Genomic DNA, 27,173 nt, shown 5'->3' with positions numbered 1-27,173 from the left:
TGGGGTTCGTGGCCGTATGTAAGGTGTGGTGCCCTGAGTAAAATGTTCCCAGATGATCAAAGTCAGAGATGGGGAACCTTTTTCAGCCCACGGGCCACATTCCAGGGGCCACGTGCAGGACGTGCCAGTGGTGGGAAGGGCTGCAACACTGGGGAGAACAATGTGTTAGGCCAGTTTTTACATACAGTCAGCAAGAAAGAGGCAATATCAGAGATAAAGAACACATTCCATGGGGGTGGGGCATTTCAAGGACGATGCAAAGCCAATGCAGAATATGACCTGAAGGGGCAAGATCTGGCTGGGAAGTGTGGCATAGGGAGAATCCCAAGGGATGGACGATGGTGTCTGGAGGGCTGTATTTGACCCCCAGGCCTAAGTTCTCCATCCCCAGTGCAGTTGATCTTACAGATCTATACAAGGCAGGTATCCTGGTTCTGATCCCTAAATTCATCCTCTATGGCTCTGCATTTGTCTAGATTTAAAAAGTTATTTCCCCCCACCCCCACCAGCAAAGTAATAGAATTGTTTCATGATAAGCCTACAAGAACTGCAAAAACACTATTGTAAAATGCATGGTGCATGTTATGGTCATTAGTATATCAAATTTTAACACATCCTGCATGGCCCAAATATCCAGAGAAGGGTTTTCCCCTCCCCCCGCCATCACATCAAAGGCATCAAGTGGTACCAAGCTCACAAGGGAGCTTATTTCCAAGACATCTTTAGTTCAAATTGTACATACCGAAGAAATGTTGCAGTCAATCATCTAAGCAGCTTCACTCACCAGCAGATTATATCTAAACTCCCATTTCAAAGAAAAGCATTTCAAGCTCTGCTACTTAAGTGACAGTGGAATTAATTCCTTCCTTGCTGATCTCATTTGCTATTCTTCATAGCCCTTGCTGAGCTGACCAGGAGTACAGTAGTGAATACTTTTCTGTGTCTTTATGCTTTTGTTTCATGAAAACTTCATTGCATTTTTCATGGTAATGAGATTTTTCTCAGCTACTATGAAATAATCATTTTCTAATCATGAGACAGATTCTTTATAACACAGTGCTAATCTATGCTTAAGGAAAATTAGAACATTTCAAACTAACTACTAGGTGCACTGATTTCTAATAAGTGTTAGTAGATCTAAATGATCTATTCCCCCCCTCCCCACTGCATCATTTTCTTTATATTATGCAGCTGGCAGAATCTTGATACTATTTTTCCTTCTAGTTGGTTGCTGGTGTGACTTGTTTGGAGCAATATTCCCTGCCTCCAAATATTCCTGCCACTTTTTTATTTTCTTCCTTCTAGTTCTCTTTCTGCCCAGCATCAAAACAAAGGACAAATCTAATTGCAAATGAGATTCTTTTTATTTACAGAATTCCTATATATTAGGTTGCCCTCACTTTTCCTTTCTGATTAAATTCTCTTCTCTTGGTTAAGATAATCTGATGGCATTTGAATGGTCTGAACTATATAAAACAGGGATGAATAATAGGTGAATGGGGTACAAATCTGGACCATTGGTTCCTGTTTTGTATATTATATTACACAGCATTTGCGTACCGTACGTATATGGTCCATCAGTATATGGTCTAAGTCAGGGGTGGAGAATGTTTTCTGAGTGGTGGGCCAGATCCTATCTTCTCATCCCTGCCATGCCAAATTCCACACATGAGTGAGGGCATTCACCTGTCAATCACCTGATACCAGTGGCCACTGAGGCCAACTTGGCCTGAAGTGGATCAGGAGTGTCCTTGCATGCATCATCATACAGAATATGATGAAACCAATTTCCTGTATCCACCCACAGCACATCTGTCTTGAGGGGCCTTGGTTTATTGACCACCCTATTACTGAGGCTGCACAAAAAACCCACCTTGTGCTGGCCTTGTGAGGGCAGAGTTCGAATGAGTGGATAATTCCTCCTACAGAGGGATGCCAACCTTGAAACAGGGCAGAAAGGGGCTTATCCAACCTGGGATCTTCTGAGCCAGCTCCACTGCAGCCACATAATGGCCATTTTAGGATGCTTCAGCAATTTAACTACCAGCCACCTTCCATCCTGAGTCCCGACTGCAGTGGCGGCACTGTCATGCCATTAAGCCCACCACTTTGTCTGCCTCAGATAACAGAAATAATTAAAAGTTGTCTGAGCCTTTATTAGTCCACCTGTATGCCCCCGTGTTGTAACATAACCTACAATGAAAAAGGAGGGAAAGAGAACAGGTAGAAAAGCCCATTAATTTAGGGGGAGCATTCATTATATTTGCTAAGGAAGGTGCTTGTGAGGTGTACTTGTCACAGGCACTGCTTAATGATGCCTACAACATAGCAATACTTCTGTACTTGCTTAGTAAGAGTTGCAATTTTCCAGCAGCTTTGATTATCTGTTTTGTCTGTGGCCTGGGTTAAAATGATCTTAGACTAAAAGAGATCAAATAGAGAAACTGGAAAGGCTATTAGAGGAGGTTGTGTAGCAGCAGAGAAGGGAAGACAATGTGTGTGTGTATATAAAGAGTATCCTTAATAGGTTCTTTTTCCAAAGTGAAACTAATTAAGTTTTTTACTTTTGGATTAGTAACTGAGGAGTACAGTCATACCTCAGGATAAATACGCTTCAGGTTGAGCACTTTCGGGTTGTGCTCTGCGGCGACCCAGAAGTAACGGAGCTCGTTACTTCCGGGTTTTGCCGCTCAGGCATGCGCAGACGGTCAAAATGAGTCACGTGCATGCGCGAAAGCAGCGAAACACGACCCGCACAGGCGCAGACGTGCTGTTGCGTCTGTTCGGGATGCAAATGGGGCTCCGTGATGGATCCCATTCGCATCCCGAGGTACCACTGTACTGTTATTTTGAAGTGTAGACAATGAAAGGAGCAGTCATGATTAATGATATGTGTAGGCTGATGCAATTTATGTTTATTAAGAAATAGCTCCAACTAAGTTAAATGGTGTTTACTCCCTAGTAAGTGCACATAGAAGTCTACCCTTTACATTTCACTCATTTTCCATTGGGTGGAAAGTATCATAAGATGGAGAAGAATTTTAGTTTGATGCAGGGATTCAAGTTTTGCAGAATTTTTTTTGATAAAAGTATCTAGTAGATAGGAATGTACAAACATGTCACCATCCATTCTGAAATCCATTCTCAGACCTACTGCTATACCTGCTATATTTAATTACTTTGGGTACTGTCAAGCCTAGTGCCAGTCAGGAAATATATTGGAAGTGGGGGAATGGAAAGCAAAAACAGAGTATTTTTATTGGAAAAAAATAAACATCCTCAAAACCTTTGTTCTAAGGATCTGAAAGGCCTAAGCTGCTTGCAGCCTTATTCATTAAATGCTTATTCTTAATTTCCTTATATTGCGTTTTTGGAACAGATGCCTGCCATGTGACTTTCTGTGCTACTACAGTGTTATCCCAAGGGTTTGCTTAATTCAAAAACTTAGATGTGTGTGTCTGTGTGTGTGTCACACACAGATGGCGTCCATTGGAAAACTTCATTGTGCCTAGAAAGTTAAAAACCCATTTCCTTGGTAACAGTTATTACGAAGAGCTAAGTACGAATCTTCAGTTGCTTTTAGTTAGGTCTTTTCCTTTCCCTACCTTTACAGTGGACCATTACAAATTTTGTGAAGAATTTGCCAAAACACTTTAGAAATATTTTCCCTTCATTTCCTTGATGTCTGCATTTCCTTTAGTCTGTTGGCATGCATTCTAATAAACGATCTTGTCCGCATCTTTTGGCTTTACAATTCTTGACATAATGAAATATGCACAATACTCAGTTCCCTCAAAGGGCAGTGCATATATATGTCTCTGTGTGCACTGTATAACTAACAGTGCTATCCTTTGCATGTGTGCTCATAAGTTGCAGTAAGTCCTATGGAACATAATCCTAGGTACTGTATTTTTCGCTCTATAAGACGCACCAGACCATAAGACGCACCTAGTTTTTGGAGGAGGAAAACAAGAAAAAAATTATTCTGAATCCCAGAAGCCAGAACAGCAAGCGGGATCGCTGTGCAGCAAAAGCAGCGATCCCTCTTGTTGTTCTGGCTTCTGGGATAGCTGCGCAGCCTGCATTCGCTCCGTAAGACGCACACACATTTCCCCTTACTTTTTAGGAGGGAAAAAAGTGAGTCTTATAGAGCAAAAAATTACGGTAAGTGTGTCTAGAATTGCAGTCTGATTCTGCTTTCTTCCTTTGACTTTATATTCTTGTTTTTGATAAAATATTTATTTCTGCTGTTACAAACTCTTTTTTGAAGGAGCTCTGCATGGCAGTTTAGCCTCACAACCCAGGTAGTAGCTTCTGTTACTGAATAAGAAGCCGGCCAGCCAGCCTTCTAGACACTGTACCACACTGGTTTTTTGCATATTTCGCATATGGATGTTATAACACATTTAGGACATTTTACAGTGGATCAATTTGTTTTCCTTCCTTCACTCTTAACTTCTTAATCGCATTTGGATGACTTAAGATAAAGTGAACTGGTTTAAAGCATGACAAATACATAACAACATTAGCAATATATCATGTGTAATATATCTGATGCTTCTTTAAACAGATCTCGATAATGTGGAAGGCATTGCAGTAGACTGGCTTGGAAATAATCTGTTTTGGACAAATGATGGCTACAGGAAAACAATTAATGTTGCCAGATTACAGAAAGCCTCTCAAAGTCGGAAGATTCTGTTGGAAGGAGACATGTCACACCCAAGAGGAATTGTTGTGGATCCTGTCAATGGGTATGAAAGCTTTAAAAAAATGATTTTAAATAAAATTTAGCCCCTTTTCACCATTAACCCCCCCCCCCAATAAAATTCTCCCGCACTGTTAAACTAGATATTTCAATGGATGTAAGTGAATTGTATGCCTAATGCTTGGGAGTTTGTTGTTTTTGTGACCACCAAAGTTGGGTTCTCCACTGTGATTCGTCCACCATTACTCCCCTTGTTTGTATCCAGGCAGCATTATCTACTGGTAACTGTGCATAAAATATGCACAATTACCAAGGGTGTGGGGAAATGCAGTTTGCTGCTAGGTTAGTTTTCTTTGCTCCAAGCTCAAAACATTATTAAGCATACACAAGCGCACATACAAACACACTCTCACTCACTCACTCGATTAATATATAGTTTTGGAATTAAAACTCAGCGGCTTGCTGTGCTCTTTCACTGAAGATCTGACTTAGCATCCTAAATGCTGTGAGTGGGAATGGACTGGGAGGGAATAGAATGAAACTGAAACAAAAATCAGTGCCTAGAATGGAACCGGCAGGAAATGGCGTAAAACTGGAGTAGACATCAGCTTCTAGAGCGGAAAGGAGCAGGAGAGTGAGTTGAATTGTTCTTGCGTCCAGGAAAGCAAAAGCCAGAATGTGTACCTTGCACTATGCATGCATTGTATGGATATAATTTGTGAGTGTGAAATGGTAATTGTTTGCAAAAATTGGGCTATTTTAACAGAAGGGGAAGGGAAGAGTCAAATTGATATCAAGGAGCACAATAGGGATTAGAGGGAAAACAGCAGTTTGTGGATTCATCCGATATTGTGATTTTGAAAATATTCCAACCCTACCAACAGGGAGATTGAACAATATGGTAACATTAAAAATCCCTTTTGAAAAGTAAGACCAAATTGGTGAAGAACAATTCTACATTACTATTTAATTGTTTATATTATTTTATCTCAAATACAGTTTAAGAGCCAATTTGGCAAAGTTAACAGGTGGATTCAAAAACAGTCAAATACTGAAACCTTTTAGATTGTTACAATAATAGAAGATTGCCTAGTAGCTATTTACTCACATTGAAGACATCATCTCAAACACAAAACTCAGCACTTCCTGGACAACCTCTTCCAGTCCGGGTAGACAATACTGAGCTAGATAGATTAATGGTCACATTCAATATAAGGCTGCTTTATATGTCCATATGTTATAATATCCTGTTTTTTCAATAGTCCCTCTAAGAATTTGAATTTAAGCAGTGATTTTATAATCTAAAACTGGTCCACAAACTTCATGCTTCCATCTACTTAAAGACACAACTTTAGTATTAGCCTTCCTAGTATGCAATAGTCTTCATTGAACTCTGTCAGCAAGATAGCTAACTCTTGACAACTGACATCGTCTTTTAAAATTGCATAAATATTGAGTTGAACTACCAGTGGAATCACAGCACCTTTTGCCCCACTACAAGGTGACTTTGCCAGCACCTAGTTTCAACTCAATTTTTATGCAATTTAAAAGAGGATGTCAGTTGTCAAAGACCAGGTGGAGTGAAGCTTTTAATAGGGGCTGACATACACTGAGAGATTTGACCACTATATGTTTGGACTGAATAGTTTTGGAAAAACCTGACATGGGAGACTGGTAGCAAAGAAATCTAATATCACCCTCTGAATGTATCCCCCTATGAAGTGATTGGAGAAGATCAGTTCAGGTGATACCTTGGGGTGAGAAAATCAACCCCAAAGCTTAAATGAAGCCAACCTTGCAAACAAGCAACAATCACCATCACCATTTTAATAATAATAATAATAATAATAATAATAATAATAATAATTTTATTTATATCCCGCCCTCCCCAGCCAAAGCCGGGCTCAGAGCAGCTAACAACAGTAAAAATAGCACAGTTTACATAAAAATCACAGTCAATTAATTAAAATACATTCTAAAATCAATTCAGAATCAAATTAATGGCAACCATTGGGCTAGAGCTCTATGAGGATATAGGAAAATAGGATATAGGAAATAGGAAATGCCATATATTTAAACCGAAGGTGTGTACGTAATTAGCCATTCAAATGGTGTGTGCACACCATATCTTGTGATTGATTTTGCTGGGTGGGGCTTACTTGTGCTGCCCCCCCCATTTTATTTAAGTTAGCACCCCTGTGAAATAAAACAGGTTAAAGAACCTGGCTTGCTGTGAATCTCGTTTGGACATAATGGGGAACCATAGCTAATTGAAGAGTCAGTATTTAGGTTTAGGTCTGCCATGCTACAGAGGGCTGAAGGTGCAGAGATATGCAGCTGAAATTGTGATGAGTTTTCTGCCCATCTCTTCTGCAGCTGTAGAAGAGCCTGAGGAGCAGAGAAACACAGCATTTGGTTGCAGCAAGTTTTCTCGGCGCAAGTCTACAGCAGAGAAATTTGCCCAGGGGAAATCAGGCCAGAGCATTCATCTGACAGTGTGCAAATAACTGATCCCCACCCCACCCCTACACAAAGTGGTGTGATAGTAATTTAGAGAACCAAGAAATGATAGATATGTTAAGAAGTTATGAGTTTCATGTTAATCAGAATGCTCTTTGCTCTGCTTTGTCAGCTTGGGGCACAGGAGACAGCAGTCAGTAGTGAACATGTACTCAAAGAACAGTTCATTTCAAAATTAATGGATCCTGGTCTCAAGTGAATGTACTTTATAAAACAGCCTTCCTTGCTGCTTCCACTAGTTTCAAGATAGTTATAGTAATATTCTTATTAAGCAAATTTTTAAAAAAGATCAGAAACTAGTATATTAAAAGCTGCAATATGCATATTAAAAACCTTACAAAATAATGTTGCAAGACAGCAAGTCACTTTCTATACTATTCATTATTCAAGTTCACCAGATTTTTTAAGATAGTGGGTGAGTTAGCTAGTGTATAGCAAATGAACCTTCATGCTATTCTAGAACCAAAGTAAACCAGAATATGAATAATGAACTATATACCAACTAGTCTATAGAGATGGAAGACATTCCTCCTATGAGATGATGCTTCCTCTTGGAGGCTTCAAGCAGGTCTTTCCAAGGTAGGTTTGCCATATTTCAAAAGGTAAAAACCAGGACACCCCGAAAGTCGATAGATTCTCAGACTATCGTTTTTTTACCTTCCTTCTGACTAGTTTCCTGATTCCCCCCCCCCCCCACCCACTGATCTCCTGTGACTCACTAATCTCCTGTGAGTTTTATGAATTATTGTCTTCTCTCCTGGTTGCTTGTTGGTTTGTCATGAGAAAACGTTGGGTCCTTTTCCCCCACTCCTGACCCTCTGGGATTCTTTGTGGGTGTTTTTCCTTTAGGGTGTGTGTTTGTGGATGTTATATCTACAAAGGGCCAGTTTCATCAACTTCTTTTTTTTTTCAATCAGGGGGAAATTGGCTACACAGCAACAGATTTTTGGCAAATCCTACAAAGAACCACCATGAAGTAGGAGTGCCATTTATGCATTGATTGTAGCTGGCTCCTTTTTCTCTTGCTAGCAGGCCTATAATAAGTACGTGAGTGGTGCTGTGGTCTAAACCACTGAGCCTTTTGGGCTTGCCGATTGGAAGGTCGGCAGTTCGAATACCCGCAACTGAGTGAGCTCCTGTTTCTCTGTCCCAGCTCCTGCCAACCTAGCACTTCGAAAGCACGCCAGTGCAAGTAGATAAATAGGTACCACTGTGGTGGGAAGGTAAACGGTGTTTCCGTGACAGTGTTCTGTTGTGCCAGAATGCTGGCCACATGTCCTGGAAAGCTGTCTGTGGACAAACACCGGCTCCCTCAATCTGAAAGTGAGATGAGTGCTGCAACCCCATAGTCGCATTTGACTGGACTTAACCCTCCAGGGGTTAAGTACCCTCAGTGGCCACCAGTGTTAAACCCCTCAATTTTTGGCAAGTTGGCTAGCTTGTGTGGTCCCAGCTTAACTTCTCAGCAAGCATGCTAGTACTTGCTGAAAAGAAGTGGCTGCAGCATTTGGTACACAGCAGTGGCTTTCCCACCTTTTTTCTTCAGTTGGCAGAAAGTGGTTCTATTTGCTCCAATGGCTTCCTCTCACTTGTTGGCTGCCCCTCTGGAGACCTTTCTGACACCAGGATGTGTGTGGCTGTACAATCTCTTCTGGCTGATGTCTTATATAGAGCTTCTAGCCAGCAGAGGACGGGAATGAGTACTCCAGGAGTCTTGGTCCCCCAATTGCCTTTCCAAGGGAGGGGAAATTTCCTTGGTTCCTTTCTTGGGTGAAGGACTTCATCTATGCTCTAGGAGCATTTGTGTCCCTTCATAAGAGGATGACATTCTGGTGCACGCCCCTTCTCAGAATCAGGGCATGCAGGACACCTACACAATAGTCACTTGTCTGCAAGAATCAGGATTTTTGGTCAACATGGAAAAGAGTGTCGTCTTTCCCACTCAAGTCTCTTAGGCACCTTGGAGCTTGACACCAAATGTTTCTCGATATGTCTGATGCTGGAATGGGTGGACAAGCTTCTGACGACCTTACATGTCATTCTGTGATCTTTGCCAAGCACTCTGATAGAATCTACCTATCTGCGGGGCCTGATGCTATCAATCTTTGGTTTCCTGCCATGGGCTCAGTTTCATATCTGGTCACTTCATCAACTGCTCAGGTCATATCAATATGTCATTGCAGCAAAGAGGTATGAAATGGTGGGGATTCCATCTGCACTGAAGAGGGAGCTATCTTGGTGGCTGGCACTCCATAATCTGTCTGCAGGAGTGTCCCTGGAGGTGCCCTCTTATGTGGTTCTCACTCCCGGTTCAAACCTCTTTGGCTGGGGGAGGGGACCTTTCTCCAGTGCAAAGATGTCCAGATGGGCCTCAATGTTCTGAAATTGAAAATGGTTTACCTTGGGCAGTATCCTGACTCTGGAGGACCAGGGAAGCTATCTTTGTTCTGGTTTGATCTGGACTGACAACAATTTGGCCAAGGTTTATGTCAGTAGATAGGGAGGCTCGTGATACTGCATGTTGATGTCAGAGGTATCCAAACTTCTGAGTTCGGCAAACCTTTCAGTGTCATCTACTCAGTCTGAAGAAAGAACATCTAAAAAGAGTGGACTTGAGCCAAATAACAATGAAAGAGGCATAGTGGCAGCTGAACCCTATGGTGTTCTAGTTTTTGGCGTGCTAGCTGGGTCAACCAGTGACAGCCCTGTTTGCTTCAGCAGAAAATGTTCAGCTAAGCACCTTCAATTCACACTTTTTGTCTCTGGATGCACTGGAAACAGAGTGGCATCTGGGATCACTTTATGCATTTCTGGCATCAGTTTGATTCAGAGAACTGTGCAGAAAGTCCATCAAGTCGAAACTGAGGTGATTCTGGTGGCCTGGGGGGCTTGGTTCCCAGATCTAGTCAGGCTCCCTAGAGGTTTGATGTTCAAGAAGATCTTCTCCATCAGGAACCAGTGGTCCATACTTAGTGGGGATGATTCCTCTGCCTGGAGAGGAGGCAAAAGCCTTGAGAAGACTCTGCCTCCCCATAGGAGGAATGCCTTTCATCCAGATCATTAAACAGAAATTCATGGTAAGGCTAATTCCCATTTTTCCAGGGTTTGCACCTTTACATTGATTGAACACAAGCTATTCCACAAGAAGCTTATATTGACTTAAACTACATAGAAGAAATGTGAGCTGAACCTGTATCAAATTGACACTGGCAATTATGTTTATGAAATGTTCCAGTTAATGGGTTGCAGTCTTCTAGATTTGTAGCATAATACTAAGCTTATATAGTTCAGAAAGGGAATGTTTGGAAAAAAGGGTGTTCTGACACACATTTACTAAACTATTTTAGTTAAGCAGAATTGTGATCTATGTATTTGAGCATCCTATGCCTGACAGCAGCCAGTTCCCCCATTTGTATTTTTAAAAATAACATGTGGTGTTTTGCTTTTTTATAGAAAGGAATATTAGTTACTGCATTATAATTCTCTTTGTGCTTCAGATAAATATTGTTGGAGCTATGCCTGTATTTTAATTAATTCCAGATGTGTGCATTAATGCCACTTGGGTTGAGCCTGGCTTGGGACGTGACTGGTGGTAACTGTAAAACAAAGAGGACTATTTTTAAGCAATGGCCTTTTAACAAGTCAAATAAATGTTTGCAAGTGCTATTGATTCATTGTAGTGTTGAGAAGAGCAAAGAGTATATTGATCTGGTTATTTACTTCAATTCAAGATAGCTGACATAAAGATTTTACTAAAGGTGCCTTCAGATGAGCACAAGTAGATGAGTGCCTCCAGACTGTCACTGTTGGGGGGGGGGGGATTCAAGAGCATACCAGGAATTCAAGTTTGTGCAATTAAAGTGGATGGAAGTATTACATTATCCGTGCACAACAAATTCTCTCTTTTTTAAAAAAATAAGATTTGTTGCTATTAGGAAAGTAATGGGGGAAAGAGTGTGGAATGAATGATTAAATGGAGAAACACGTAAACATCCCACAAGCAAATCAGGATGAATGATCATTGTAATACAACTGACCCATAAACAAATCAGAATGGATGTTCAGTAGTCTGACCGTTAATCACGTAAGCTGTCTTTCAACATGCTTGGCATCAAACTTACACACAGCTGCATCAGAATTTATGAAACATGCATGTGGGACACGGCCTCAGTTCTGCAATAAGACCAAATAATATCTGGTGCCAATTTGTAATAGAATTCAGAAATCTAGACTGCTAAACTTTGCTTTTATCTGTACTGTCATCATGCTGTACAGCAGCAGCAACTTATTCCTTGATGAACTTGTCTTAGAATTCTGTAGGCACTGATATTTTCCCTGGCTATAAATAGTTAAAAATCTGTTGCTTTCCATGTGTGTCTTTCTTAAGAGATAACTTTTTTTTTCTTTTTTAACAAACCAAACCTTCAAGAGTCTTCCTCCAAAATATCATGTTGTGGGTCCTATCCTTCCAAACAGCTTTAAGGTTCTTGAGCCTTTGTGGGACCTGAACTTTAGACAGTTGCTTCAGCTTCCACAGCACCCCTCCCTCCTTTCTATGATTTTGAGGCTTAATTTTGCCAAAATATTAAACTTAGTTGGATATAATTACAAAATACATCCCTATATGTTTTTAATAAGGTAAAGGTAAAGGTACCCCTGCCCGTACGGGCCAGTCTTGACAGACTCTAGGGTTGTGCTCTCATCTCACTCTATAGGCCGGGAGCCAGCGCTGTCCGCAGACGCTTCTGGGTCACGTGGCCAGCGTGACAAGCTGCATCTGGCAAGCCAGCGCAGCACACGGAACGCTGTTTACCTTCCCGCTGGTAAGCGGTCCCTATTTATCTACTTGCACCCGGGGGTGCTTTCGAACTGCTAGGTTGGCAGGCGCTGGGACCGAATGATGGGAGCGCACCCCGCCGCAGGGATTCGAACCGCTGACCATGCGATCGGCAAGTCCTAGGCGCTGAGGTTTTACCCGCAGCGCCACCCGCGTCCCTATGTTTTTAATATCTTGTGCTAATTCAACCCCTCTTTTCAGTGGATTTACTTAGAGAACGACTTACAGGGTATAGGGTATCCTAAACATTTTATTTCAAAATACAGCCCTGTAAGTCATATTCAATACATTGAAACTGGACTTAAGTCAATGTATTTCAGTGGGTCTACTGTATCTCAATTGCATATCACCCATAGTGTAGAGTGTTTGCTCCTGATTATAACATAGTATTTTTTGTATAATAAAAAGGGAGATGATTCACAATCTTTTATGGAAACAAACAATTTTAATGGGAGTGCTGGGGAGTATTCCCGGTTGCAGAACTACTTTATACCTAGTCATTAAATTTCCACAAACTGGGAAAATGGTTAAATTAGTTTGTATTAGAAATACATATTCTCCAATCATCGCATAATTCTTTCCTTTATGATAAAGTCAGTTTGCCAGTTAAGAGAAAGAGATTTCCTAAGCCTAGTGTGATTATGTAAAGTTTGAAGCAGCTCATTAGCACAGCATCAACTTTCCATGTCAATCAATTCAGTTTTGTAATCATATAATTGATTATATTCTCTCAGGTCACATAGGAGTAGCTTTTCTCCCCCCGCCCCCCTTGGTGGATTACCTCTGTTACTCATTTATTGCTCTTGACAGGAAGAAATAAAGCATTAAGAAGGCTTAAAGTAGAAACCCAATGGAGCTACTGCATCTCTGTAGAAGGCATTCTGCAATTTGGTTCAAATAATAAATGGATGCTTATTTATCATTTCATAGCTGGATGTATTGGACAGACTGGGAAGAAGATGAAATAGACGATAGCGTGGGACGAATTGAGAAGGCATGGATGGATGGCTACCACCGACAGATTTTTGTTACATCAAGGATGTTGTGGCCAAATGGATTAACTCTGGACTATCAAAACAACATATTGTACTGGTGTGATGCCTATTATGATCACATTGAAAGAATATTTTTGAATGGAACTGACAGAAAGGTGAAAGAAATGTGATGCTGTGTTGCCCTCAAGCTTTCATTTCACTGAATTATATTGCAACTTTAAATTTTGGGTTTATTTATTTTTTAATTACTTTCCTTCTAAGGCTGATCTATGTTGGGGGGGGGGGTGTTTCCAGCATAAGGATGACTGCGGTAGTTTAGCTGGCATCCTGCTGCAGCGTGCAGCCCATATGTTAATTATTTTCTTAAGAAAAAGCAGAACACAAAGAGACTTTGTTATCTAATAATCCTGTGTTAATGTTGAGTTGTTTTCTGTACATGGTGATGCAGTACAAAGGTCCACATTAAAGCTAATGGGAGTGCTTTCTCTGACCATCTTAATTGGTTGGCACAGCCAACTACATAAATACTTTTTGTAGCACATGCTGCTTCTCTGACATTGACCTAGTAGAGTTCACAATTCCATTGTAGCTTATATAGTAGAGTCCATTGTTTTGAACCTAGAAGACAGTGTGGTTGTGTCTGCCTCTCCTAAAACCAGAGAACCATGTTTGCCACCTTGATGTCCTTGGAGGCAAAGTAGGATATGTAAAAATAAATGCATAACATTCTAAAAATACGCCTAAACCAGCGAGCCGTACACATAGGGTTAATGTAGTGATTATTCACCAATGTTTGCGCATTAGGCAGAATCACAGAACCATCAACAGTCAGACAAAACTGCTCCGGTATCCTAACATTTTTTAATGTGAAGTGTGAACAATCCTGTCAGTGCTTGGCTCCTTGCATTTAATTTCTTCCCAGTTCTGTGGGTAGGATGAAGATTCCAGTTAATTCCACAGACATTCTAGAGGACTTTCTGCAAAAGGGGGGGAGGACTAAATTGCCTTTTGCTAAAGATTTCTGCAGCTTTCAGTCTGTTCTATCACCAGTGCAAAAAAAGTGTTTCCAGTTGATCAATGAGCACAATTTCTATCCTGATTGCACCCTCAGGTGAAATTGAGAATAAACAGAGAAGTCAGTACACCAATAACAATCTTAAGACAGCTAAATAGCTCTTTTGGGCTATTCCCTAGCTAAGAACATTCTTAAGATTGTTTTAATTTTTATGGGGAATCTTCACACAAATGGTTAATGCAGCACAAAGGAACAATTCCTTCGATACACATTCAAAGCCAGTGAATATTACCCACATCAGTCCTTGTATTTATGACTATATGGCTTATTTTATTTATTTAAAACAAATATAAACTGCTTAATTTTTTTTTTTTTTTAAATCCCTAAGTGGTTCACAACATTAAAAACCTTAAACGATAACATTAAAACAAAGGTGCAACATAAAACCAGTAAAACAGTAGTATAAAACTGCATTAAAAACAAATTAAAACAGGAACAGAATATCAGGGAATTTATAAGACATCTGAAGAAACTGATGGTTGCCGCTTCACATATAGTAGAAGGAATGGCATTCCAAAGTATAGGGTCAATACCAGGAAATGCCCTTTTTATCAATACCCTGTGACATTGTGTAAGACGCGGTACCACAACAGAATTTCCCGAGATGATCTAAGATATCTTTCAGGTCCATGTGAGGCAGTTGGTATTTTAAGTAACATGGCCCTGGGGTGTTCAGGGGATTTGTGTGCTAACAACAAGACCTTGAACATGGCCTGTTTCTGACCAGCTTCTCTATGCTTGGACAAAATTGTTCAAATTCTGTCTCTGTCTCCCCCCCCCCCCTCCCCTTGTCTGTTTTAAGGTGGAATTATAAAGCTTTTTACTGGTGCAGTGAATTTTAACATCTCTTTAACTAACGTTGATTAATTGTAGGTGGTCTACAGTGGAAAAGAATTAAACCATCCATTTGGACTGTCACACCATAGGAATTATATTTTCTGGACAGATTATATGAATGGCTCTATTTTCCAACTGGATTTGATGACTAGAAACGTGACACTTCTAAGAAGTGAGAGATCACCTCTGTTTGGGCTTCAGATTTATGATCCCCACAAGCAGCAAGGTACTGAGAACAATATTTTCTGTATTTACACTGAGCAGCGCTTCAACATTAATTACAGAAAGGCTACCCTTTTACCACATTGCCTCAATCTTTGTCATTAATTTGTGAGACATTCCAGCAAACATTAGCTACAACTAACTACCATTAAAATAAATATGACTTAAGTTAGTCATAAATATGATGCATTGAAATAAATTGCAAATGGCTTGCTGGATTATGTCTGTGGATCATGTAGTTGTTACTATTAACTATTTCTTCTATTATTAATCCAACAATTCATTGATCCAGTCAACACAGTAAAGGTAAAGGTAAAGGAACCCCTGACCGTTAGGTCTAGTCGCGAGCACTCATCTCGCTTTACTGGCTGAGGGAGCCGGCGTACAGGTCATGTGGCCAGCATGACTGAGCCACTTCTGGCGAACCAAAGCAGTGCATGGAAATGCCGTTTACCTTCCCCCTGGAGCGGTACCTATTTATCTACTTGCACTTTGATGTGCTTTTGAACTGCTAGGTTGGCAGGAGCAAGGACCGAACAATGGGAGCTCACCCTGTTGCGGGGATTCGAACCGCTGACCTTCTGATCGGCAAGCCCTAGGCTCTGTGGTTTAACCCACAGCACCACTCGCGTCAACAAATATCATACATCAAACATCAGAGCTATTATTAACTGGAGGAGATACTCTATTAATTATAGATATTGAGATTTGTTAGGTTTTTGCTCTGACCTTCTCAAAAATATTATTGGATGTTGAACAAATCCTATTGTGGTTTTGATCTAAATATCTTTCTGTGAAGTTTTTAAGGTCTGCAAATATTTAGTTAAAAGATCTGAAGTTATGTTCATTGTGCTTTGATAACCTTTTCATGGCTTTGAAGATGTAAGATCTAGCCATTCTTCTATGTAATTTTAAGTCTGATGACCGATAACTCTTCCAGTTCTTTTCCTGTGTAGCAAAAAGTTCAAGGTTAAATTTGAATATGATCAATTTGCTTTGAAAGAGATAACACTAGAAATTCATAGAGACCTCCATAAAATTATTTTTATTCTCCCCCCTCGGTGGGAGGAGGGCAACTAGTGTTTGGATTAAGTCTAATCCCCCCAGTTAGGTAGGCAGACTGAAAACAATAAACAATAGATGAGGGGGTCTTTCTCTCAATCCAGAGATGATTTCCTTATTTTGAGGAGGTAGACTCTGCATGGATTCTGCAACTGTGAGTTTGTCAAAATAAACAAACATCACAGAGAAGAGAGTTATAGTGAAAGTCAGAGAGAGAGAGAGAGAGAGAGAGAGAGAGAGAGAGAGAGAGAGAGAGATGGAACTCAGGAACAGAAGGTAGACTGTGCTATCTGCCCAGATTAAATTCACAAAAATCAAGCATGGATATTAGGAATGGTACATCTGATCACTTGGAGATTGAGTAGGATATCCTTATGCCATCTCTTTCTCCTTTCCCTTCAGTACCCCAAAGTCCAGATGCTTACTTTAGGATTGGGCATGGGAAGGTGAGGGAAGAGACAGCAGGTCTTCCCCAGATCCTGCTCAAATACAGCTGTAACGCATGGCTAATAAGTATGGTAAATGTATTATTATTAGTAGTTATAACCCAAAATTTACAAATCATAAACATCATTATATAATGTATGTATAAGTCCATAAACAAGAAATAGTCAACGTAATGAATTGCTGTCAGGGAACACCACGACCCCAGATTCTGGCAGTGTGTGTTTGTTAGTATCTTCAGCTCACAGGCAGAGGTACCTGGCCTCCCCCGAGGCAATTGAGCGAGATACTGTGTTTACCGTCCGTCTGCGACCCCGGCAGGCTAGGTAAACAAACCCGGCGATTCTTCTCATTAGTCGTGAGAAGAACACACCCTCTGCTTCTCTGCTTCTCTCTCCCTCCCTGCATTCTCCCAGGGAGGAGAAATGAGACAGACAGGAGTCCTTTCTACATGTTTTATTCCTGTCACTCAACAGTACATAGAAATGTGACTGCACCCTTCAGTCTCCATCAGAAGAGTCTCGACTCCTCCCCTGTACTTCCAGCACAGGTCAGATGACACACTGAGCTAACATCCGGTGCTCAGTACAGAGAATAGGCTCCACCTTTTCTCCAACAGTACATCTGCAAAACATAACATCCTGTTTTGCATTCCAGCCATCTGGAGCTGGCTTTTGCCTTGGTGCTTTTTCCCAACATCCTCCCCCAAAAGCATCAATTGGCAAAACATGATCCAGAGAAGAGAACAAACAGTTGTTATACATATAACAGTCCCCTGTTGTTTCAGTTCCACCCTTGGAACTCCCCACCACTGGTTTCACCAGTGTACCTCTCTGGTTGTCTGGCTTCCAAGGAATGAGTGCTTCTGCATTACCTTGGCTAGCTACTCTCTGTTGTGTCTTTGTCTCTGACTTAGACACTGCTTCAACCTGCTTTGAGTTGTTAACAATAGCAACACATGCAACAGCTAAGTTAGCAAACTCTTTTGAGTACCTCTTCGGTGGTACACCCTTTGTAACTCTCTCAGACCTGCGTATGAGGTTCTGATCCTCTGTGCTCACTGGTTCAACCTCTGGACTCTGTTGAGAACCAGTAGCAATCAGTGGTTCTTCCTTCACCTGTGAAGGTCTATCCATTGTGTGAGATTTTCTCTCAATGACTGTTACAACTGAACTCTCTGAGCTATCAGTGTCATCGTCAGTACCACTGTAATCTGTGACATCAGAAAAATCATCACCATCATCTGAATCGTTTCCTGTGGGAAATGTCTGTACTACCCGCTCTTGCTCTGGAGCACTCTCTAGGAACTTTGTGAGAATCACCTGACCAGATTCAGACAAAATTACTCTGTAGAGACCCTTTTCATATCCCACAAAAATGCCTCTGGCATTCTTTACTCCACCTGGAGCTTCTGTTCTCACTTGAGACCCGAAAACCTTAAAATAGGCAACAGAAGGTTTTCTATTGAACAGCTTCTCAAAAGGAGAACATCCCAACTCTGTTGAGACCTTTCTCAACCACACATGAAGATAGGACGCTAGCGATTCGGCCCAATATTCATGTGGCAAATGTGAACTCAGCAATTGCGCATTCATCCCCTTTTGCAATTCTTTGTTCACTCTAACACAGACCCACCTGTTCCACGCTTCGGTCGAAACAGCAACTTTGTGGTCTATCCCTTCTCCATCCAGGAACTTCTGAAACTTCTGTAACAGAAAAATTTGCTTCTCATCTGTGAAAAGACAATCAATGTTAGCATCATGCATATTTTTAACCTTGTCACAAAACTCCTGAAACTTTTCTAAAGTTTCTTGCGGTTTCTCCATCATATAAACCCAAGAATAATTAGTGAAACAATCCACACACAAAAGGTAATACTTTGCACTGCCTCTAGATGGTTCTAGAGGACCAATCACATCAGCATACACCCGCTGAAATGCTCTGTCGACCTTCTTGGTCAGCTTCCTGGTGCTCACACTGGCCACACCTGCAAGAGAGATTTCGTTAGAAACAGAAGAATTACATTTCATGTAATCACTTTGATCAAAAGTCAACAAATACAGTCCATCTTTCTCTTTAGCAGTAAGAAACAGTTCTCCATCTTTGTAGATCTTGCAGCTTTTAGCATCATAGGACAGTTTCAGTCCTTTCTTTGCAATCTGCGACACACTCAGCAGATTAAATTTCAGTTCTGGAACCAGGTAAACATCGCTTATAGTCAAGTTCAGACTCTCAAGATACACAGTCCCAATTCCGGTCGCTTCCAACTCCTGACCGTTGGCCTGTTTCACAGCGAAGCTTTGCTTCTTTAACGTTGAAAACAGTTCTCTATGCGGACACATATGTTTCGTGCAACCAGTGTCGATTATGAACGCGTTCCCAACATCTGGCGTGGTTCCTTTCGCCATCATAGCCTTTGCAGGTTTCACCTGGCACTTGGAACGGCTTTTGCCTGACGCCTCAGGCTTCGTAGAGCAGCTCTTTGCTCCTCTTGACTGGCGCGGCTTCTTACAGTTTCGCTGTAGATGCCCAGTCTGTCCACAATTGTAGCATCGGACAGCACTCAATGCTACACCATGCTCCCTAGTAGCATCAGCAGTGGGGGAATTAGAACTCTGTTCTTCCCTCCCCCTGTCTTTCACTTCCAGTGCAGCAAGTCTGTCGTGTTCATTCAGGACCACAGCACACACTCTCTCCGCGGTCAGCTGCGCGGCCGGTAGGGAACCAAGCTGACTGGCAACAACCTTGTAGGTGCGGTTAAGGCTGTTTATCATCATGAAGCAAAACACTTCCTCCTGAAGACGGAAATTGCGTTCCACCATCTGTTGACGCAGAAACTTCATTTCTGTCAGGTGCGCTTGAACATCTCCATCAGGCGCAAGTCTCAGATTGGTCAATTTCTCAAAATACAGCAACGCTGAAGAACCAGCATCTCTCTGATGCGTTGTACGCAGCGTGTCCCAAACCTCTTTCGCATTTTCTAAATGCTGAACATGCACCAACTGATCATCTGAGACACACAGAATTATAGCAGTCCTGGCCCTTACATTCTGTGACTCCCAACCTCTGGTTGGTGCTGCAGGGATGGGGTTTTCAATTACATCAAAAAGCCTCTGATTCTGCAGCAGGGCCTTCATCTTTACAGACCAAGATGAATAATTGTCATTGGTTAAGGGAGGTGGGTAAGGCAGACCTCCCCCTTTCTTGGCATCCATCTTGAAGCCAAGCCTCCAGCTCACACTGTCAAACAAGCTGTAAAATCCAACAGTTGTTTTTTCCTTTCTCAGTCAGGCAAACTGAAAGTTGTTTACGCTCTTTTGCACCTGGCAGCTAAACTCTGGCTGCTATGGAAAGTCCCTTCCAAGGGCACGTAAACTTGTAGCCAAAACATTCTCTGATTTTGTTTCGCTTTCCCAGGCTCACACTCACAGTCCAGCCCCTTTGCCAGTAACTTTCCAACTTTCCGTTACTTAGCAACAATGCATTCCAATAGGACAGTTTATCAACCACAAGAATTTGTGGAATGCAGGCTTCAGCCTTCAAGCTGCAGGCCTCTTCCTCCCGGAGCTTTTGTTTTTCCAAAACGCAGCTCCGTGAACCAGTGAATTAATCAAACTGCGTTCACACTTTTAGCCCGAAATGCAGCATACCTTGAACTTTGTTGCTCTGGAAAACACCTCTTCTTTCCACCAGCTGTCTGTTGAGCCTCTGGCTTCTTTCAGACGCTTCTCTTCCTCCTTGGAGCAGAGGAGGACAATCCACCAGCCTCTCATGCAGATGTCCGATGAATCGCAACCATCCGAAGGCTGCCATATGTTAGTATCTTCAGCTCACAGGCAGAGGTACCTGGCCTCCCCCGAGGCAATTGAGCGAGATACTGTGTTTACCGTCCGTCTGCGACCCCGGCAGGCTAGGTAAACAAACCCGGCGATTCTTCTCATTAGTCGTGAGAAGAACACACCCTCTGCTTCTCTGCTTCTCTCTCCCTCCCTGCATTCTCCCAGGGAGGAGAAATGAGACAGACAGGAGTCCTTTCTACATGTTTTATTCCTGTCACTCAACAGTACATAGAAATGTGACTGCACCCTTCAGTCTCCATCAGAAGAGTCTCGACTCCTCCCCTGTACTTCCAGCACAGGTCAGATGACACACTGAGCTAACATCCGGTGCTCAGTACAGAGAATAGGCTCCACCTTTTCTCCAACAGTACATCTGCAAAACATAACATCCTGTTTTGCATTCCAGCCATCTGGAGCTGGCTTTTGCCTTGGTGCTTTTTCCCAACAGTGTTTTCCTGCTAGTGGACTACCATGTCTAGAATCCCTGGCAGCAAACTGACACTCCACACATCATTTCTGTGGTTGTAATGGCTTCTGAGACCTTTCTTGCCTTGTCCATGGCAGTAAAAGGTGTTCTGCTGTGTTTGGGGAGTGCCTTTCGCTTCCATTGCAGCCCATCAATGCCAACAGTGCTGGCCTTGTCTGGGAAGTTCACATCTCTCTGGTCCCAAGGAAGACTGGAGTAGGTACCCTAGCCAAAGCTCCCCCCAGGATGAAAGGTCCCAAAGTCATTGCCTTGGTCATTAAATGCCTATGAAATTGGAAGTACTGAGATTATATTATAATAGTAAGCATGCAAGATGTGAGTGCAAACAGCATATATCTGAAGCAGTTGATGCAGCAACATCACTTAGCTGACCTCCTGTCACACTGGCTTACTGGGAAGGCCAACATCTGTTTAAAACATTCTCTCTCTCTCTCTTGCAAAATATTGTTATTAGTTGCGGCAGGGTAGGCTGTATATATCAAGACCCGCTAATCCCTGGATCCAGCAAGTGTTAAAATATAAGTAATGGGTCATTAAGGGAACAAAGGATGTTTTGGAATACTTTTATGAATCTGAAAAAGTTTTTAGTTGCTGGACTCATAACTCTGTGCTGGTTAGTCTTTCAGCTTCGTGCAGCTGCTGTTAGTTAGTTAGTTATCAATTCATATACCGTTCTGTAGCAAAAGATCCCAGGGAAATGTACAACATTGAGAACACATTTAATGGAGCACAATAATAAAAAGCATAATAATAGTCAGTAGTATAATAAAATAATCATAATTTATTAGGTTTTATAGTTTATTTTATTTTATTTGGTCTTCATCTTTCTGGATTTCATTGTGTGTGTTTTATTTTTTAACACAGAGAACATTTGTTCAGAAATCCACAAAATACATACATCCAAAAATAAATAATAAGACATTGTGGCAGTCCTGGAAGGGCCCTGGGTATGGGAAATAACCGGCTGCTTGAATATTGGTATCTTGTGTTCCTTTATACTGCCCAGAATGTGTGTGGCGGGGGAGATTTCTCACCTTTCAAGAGAGATTTCACCTCAGGCTCTCTTTTAGCTGTGCCACTAGCTAAAATTGTAATGTACAATTGTGATGTACAATTCTAGCTGGTCTTAAAGACACAGAGAAGCATCACATGGTAATTGATTTGCTATTTGGTAATGGTATAGGGATCTGTTTTGATGAAGAATAATAAAGTCTTCATGCACATTCAGTCTGGTTTCCACAGAATCCAAATTGATTCTTTCCATTTACTTTAATGGAAGTAGGATAGAAGCCTATGTCGCTAGTTAAGCTTATATAAACTGCTTGTTAAAAATCCATCTACGGACTAATCAATAATCCCCACTTTTATATCTCCTCCAAGACTTGTAGTAGTAGTTACATGGCTCAATAAACGGAGTGTTGATTTGGAATTAAAATGTATGTATCCAACATTTCAGGTTCTAAACAATCACAACACAAACACACATAAATTTGATGCCACCTATGAACAGTCTTGAAAAATGGACCCTACATGCCTCTTGTCAGCTTACATTTACAAACCAGTTAACAGCTTTTTAAGGCTGTACTGAGGATAACTTGAAGGATGTGTCACATATGAGTTATTTGTGTAACCATCCAAGTTTTATTTTACTTTAATGGGTTTTCTTGTTAACTAAAATGCAGTTGTGAAATACTTTTCCTTGTTAGTATTGTTGAATGAATCGCTTTCAGGATCCCAGACACACACATAAACACGCATATACATATATATGTTGTCTTAACTAAATATAAGACAACGTCTATATTTGCTGTTTGCCTAAGAACTATTATCTAGTTACTGATATTCTTTATGATTCTAAGGCCATGCAATAAAGTTTAATGCTATATGAAGCCTGTATTTCAACAGTGGTAGTCTGTGATGCATGGAACAATCTAAGCCAGGCCTTATTGACACACAGCTTAAAAGCTGAATGGTATTACAGAGTTTATAAACACCTGAGGCCTCTCTAGTTGTGTGGTCTGTGGTATTAATCAGAAAAGATTTTAAGTTTCAAAATGATGAAATGGTATTTTGGTCACATTCACTATCTGGTTAAGTAGGTGATGAAGATGTTCAAAATCCTCTGAGATGTCATGTTAGGCTTATTGAAAGTCCCTTGGAAAGCCTGAAATTGTTTGCCTCAAAAAGACTCTCCAATTTGCTCTAAATTTTGTTTTACGTGGAATTGGAGATGACCTAAGTTTGTGTAAATGTCTAAGGAATTTTTCTAGTTGTGGCAAAACCAACTGCAGTTCTTTCTTTCTCAGATGTTTTGCAAGAGCTAAAACCTTAACATCCACTTCCAATATAGCTTCAGGCAAAATTCAGCAGTAACACTAGTCAATAATATTCAGTGCCCTCGTCTTATATTATTGTTCCGTAGCTTGACATGCATTTTTATTTTACAACTTTCAACTGACACCAGTTGCTTTCAGTACAACCCTATATATCTGTCTACTCAGATATAAACCACATTGTGTTTGATGGGGCTTACTCCCAGGTAAGTGCTATAGGATTGTAACCTTAAGCTGCACTATGCATTTTAAAACAATCAAAAAGCTAGTTCCAGTCTTTCTGACCCACTTTTTCAACATTCTGTCACTCTGCTGTAAGGGGGAAACTGAACCCAGAATGCTTGTCCTATATGGAATGGATGGTTGTAAGGAATTCCTCTTGGTGAAAATGAATTGAGTGTATGAGGGGGGAAGCTATTCTGACACCCCTGCCTGATCATCACTGACACAGGATACTACCAGAATATTTTCAATATATCAATCCCTCCCTCCCTTGGCATGCCAATCTTCTCAAGCACCAGCATTTTGCCAGTTTTTAAATTGCCCAGTAAACTTAAATGCACACAACCAGCACTGCGTCACATATGTTACCTCAGTTACGATAAAGCTGGAAGGGTGGCTTGAAAATGAAACAAATAAGTTCATTCTAATGTGTAGTGTTTCATTGTAGTCCTATACTTTTAAAAGTAAGAGATAAGACTGTGACCAAATTAGATAATGTTGTACCTGCTGTACCTGCAGGAAACCACATTGATCAAAGCAGTGTGTCTGCTAGATAAAGGCAATTTTCTTCATGGTCTCTGTATATTATACTCTTATAACATGTTGTTTATTTGTCATTAAGGTTGCTTTTTTTATTTTATTTCAGGCGACAACGCATGCCGTGTTAACAATGGAGGCTGCAGCACTCTCTGTTTAGCTGTTCCCGGAGGCAGAGTGTGTGCTTGCGCTGATAACCAGCATTTGGAGGGAAACAGTACAAGATGTACAAGTACGATCTTCCTAGAGAGTATCTGAGTTTATACTAATGTTGCAGGGAGAAAAATGTGAATGTCTGTAAAACTGCAAATGTCTAAGTGTAGGATATTATGCTTTTTCACCAGCAGAACAGAAAAGCACAGAGGTTTTTTTTACTGAACGCAGTGTTCTGTATTCTAAGGATTTCCCTTCAATGTTTGGGGCTTTAAAGGTAGTCTTGGGGTTGTTTTAAACCTAGACTGAAATGATTCCCCCCCCCCCCTTACATTTTCAGCTTGAAGGCTGCATTCCCTTCTGGGCAACCTTTTGAGGTAGGTCAGAGGTAGAAGTGGGCAGAGTAAGAAATATAAATGTTCCCCTTGTAGGCAAACACACTCATGGATGGTGTGAATCAGAGCTGGTGACATGTGTGTCCTGAGAAGAGGGAATATGGCTAGGGAGAGGTATGTCTTGAAGAGAGTCCCAAGTGCCAGATGGAGAGGCTCAGAGGGACACATCCAGCTCCTGCACCTGAGGCTCCCCATCCCCGCTTTAGCACTTAAGGAAATGGGGTGCTGTTATTATAGTGAAGGTTTGCACTACAGTGATGCAGGAGCATCCTAAACCATTGATTAATATTGGAGTGGGAGCCAATAAGTAGACTGAATCCTATGCACTTTGTTGCTCTTACAGAAAACTCCAGATGGGATTGTCATTTTATCAATATATAATAATGATAGCTGAAGGCTATGAAGTAGAAAGAATAATTAATGCTTGTGTATGGGCAGCTAATACTGCATATTCTTTATACATTTGTACCCTTAGTTAATTCTGGAGAAGTACTACCCAAGTTATGCAAACCTGGAGAGTTTCAATGTCAGAACAGGCGCTGTATCCAAGACCGCTGGCGCTGTGATGGGGATGATGATTGCCTTGATGGCTCTGATGAGCATTCAGAGATTTGCTGTATGTATCTGTGCAAAGTGTGGTCTGTGCTTTTCTCATTAAAAAAAAAATGTAATGAGAGTGTTAATCTATGCAAATATGTAAGTGTCTGAGGGGGAAGGAAATGAAGCTGCCATAGCTGACTAATCTCATATATATATATATATATATATATATATATATATATATATATATAATTTTTTTCTTGGTCTGCATTTGTAGGGAATAGGAACTCTGAAGCATACTAGGAGGACCCTGCTTCGTAACACTGATCATGCTAATGATCCTCACACCCTCTAATGTGTCTGCTTTTGTTCCTTGTGTGCTTCTGCCCCTTGCCCTTGCATGGTGGTTGGGCCAGGAGGTAAACTCTTCTGGAAAAACTGAGGGAAATCAATTTAAATGCCCAGAAGCCAGAATTACTGTGCAGAAGGTTGCTAAACACTTCATTGCTTCTTGGCAATGGTGTCTTGAAGAGTGTCCAAGAAAACAGACATAAGTTTGGAACAAGATGCTGTACAGCTTTTGCTGCCTTGATATATTGTAAAGGAGACATATGGGAACTGAAATGCAGGCAAAAGTGTGATGTCTTAAATGTTTGCCACTACTTTACTACTAAAAGCCATTGTAAGGATGAGAAATGCTTATTGTGACTGGAGGCAACAGCATGTCAGCAATAATTTGCACATCCCTATTTCTATGCGAATCTTAAAATGCTTCTCAAATGTTCTAGTTTATATTGTTGTTATCATTGTTATAGTTATATATCTTTTATTACTTGACCTTCACCCTAAGGTCCCAGAGTAGGTTGCAACAATTTAAATAGATCATTGAAAACAACGTTTGGAACTTCTGATTACAAAAAATAATCATAAAGGATAAGGTGGATCCTGAAAATACATATTGCAGGTGTCAAAGGCCACATGCACTGAGTGGTGCAATCCCATGCCATCATGGGTAAGGCCTATCATGAGCATCTGGTCCACATGCATGTAAGCAGAAACATGGGTGGGGCCATTTGGGTGAGGAAGACTCAACGCAATTGGGTCTACCTCCACCCAGGTGTTTAAAATGTCCCAGGACATGGTCTGAGGGCCCATGATGCTATATTTCAAAAGCTAAATAAAGATTAGACCTGATCAGTGTCTGTATGGTAGAGACTGTCTTGGAACGCCATATACTCTGGCTTGAGTTCCATGATGGAAGAAAAATGAAATAGAAATGTACTAAAATAAATAAATTCACACATACCATGAGGGGATTGTGCCAAGGAGAAGTTGTTTCCATATCTTGAAGAAAGAGTTACGTTCCTGTGGGAGAGAACAGGGTCATAGACTGCAGCATGGCAATTTGTCATAGGCAGGAATGCTGGAGGAATTCTGTCTTTGCAGATTCCAGAACAAAGTAGTCTGATCTTTTGAGAGTGAAGTGCAGATGGGAACTGAATTACCCATCACCATTCACAGTTCCATGTGCCCCTATGCAATTCTCAGCTCCAAAATTCATCAAAATGTTTTAAAAATCTGTATTTTGATATAAAATTTAGATTTTTGTGTGTGAATGTTTCCTGAATGTACAGAGATGAGTGAGCATATGAGATAGTTACCCGTAATCAAAGGACCCGGCTGCTATCACCTTAGGGAAGTGCGATCAGTATGGTATCATTTTAAAAAAGATAAAGGCCTATATTGGGAGCTATTTATGTGCCTTTTCAGGTTTGAAAAATGCATACATGCTTAAATAATTCTTGTTTCTTTCTTTTGAACAGATGAATTTTTTAACACTTTTTTGATCCTTAAAAGACACATATTCTTGCTGTCTGTTCAAGTTGTTCATTTTAAAAATAGCACTTTATAACTTTTCACACTTACTTCTTTAGCAGTGTTTTTCTCTCCTGATGACAAACATTCAATCA

The 27,173-nt window shown here is 41.0% G+C and overlaps 1 protein-coding gene across 3 annotated transcripts in view; it reads left to right on the top strand.

Annotated features, from left to right (window-relative positions):
* Positions 1-27,173, top strand: part of LRP1B (LDL receptor related protein 1B) — a 776,343-nt gene that overhangs the window by 549,481 nt on the left and 199,689 nt on the right. For all 3 annotated transcript variants that reach the window (XM_081004634.1, XM_081004635.1, XM_081004633.1), the window contains 5 exons: positions 4,571-4,751; positions 12,993-13,212; positions 15,006-15,195; positions 24,225-24,347; positions 25,139-25,279. In XM_081004634.1, the coding sequence (XP_080860760.1) occupies positions 4,571-4,751; positions 12,993-13,212; positions 15,006-15,195; positions 24,225-24,347; positions 25,139-25,279 (855 nt within the window). The remainder of the gene's footprint in view (positions 1-4,570; positions 4,752-12,992; positions 13,213-15,005; positions 15,196-24,224; positions 24,348-25,138; positions 25,280-27,173) is intronic.

Source organism: Podarcis pityusensis (genome assembly GCF_964106645.2).
Source record: "Podarcis pityusensis genome assembly, chromosome: 1".
NCBI classification, from domain to species: domain Eukaryota; kingdom Metazoa; phylum Chordata; class Lepidosauria; order Squamata; family Lacertidae; genus Podarcis; species Podarcis pityusensis.
This window is presented reverse-complemented; position numbering and strand designations above follow the sequence as displayed.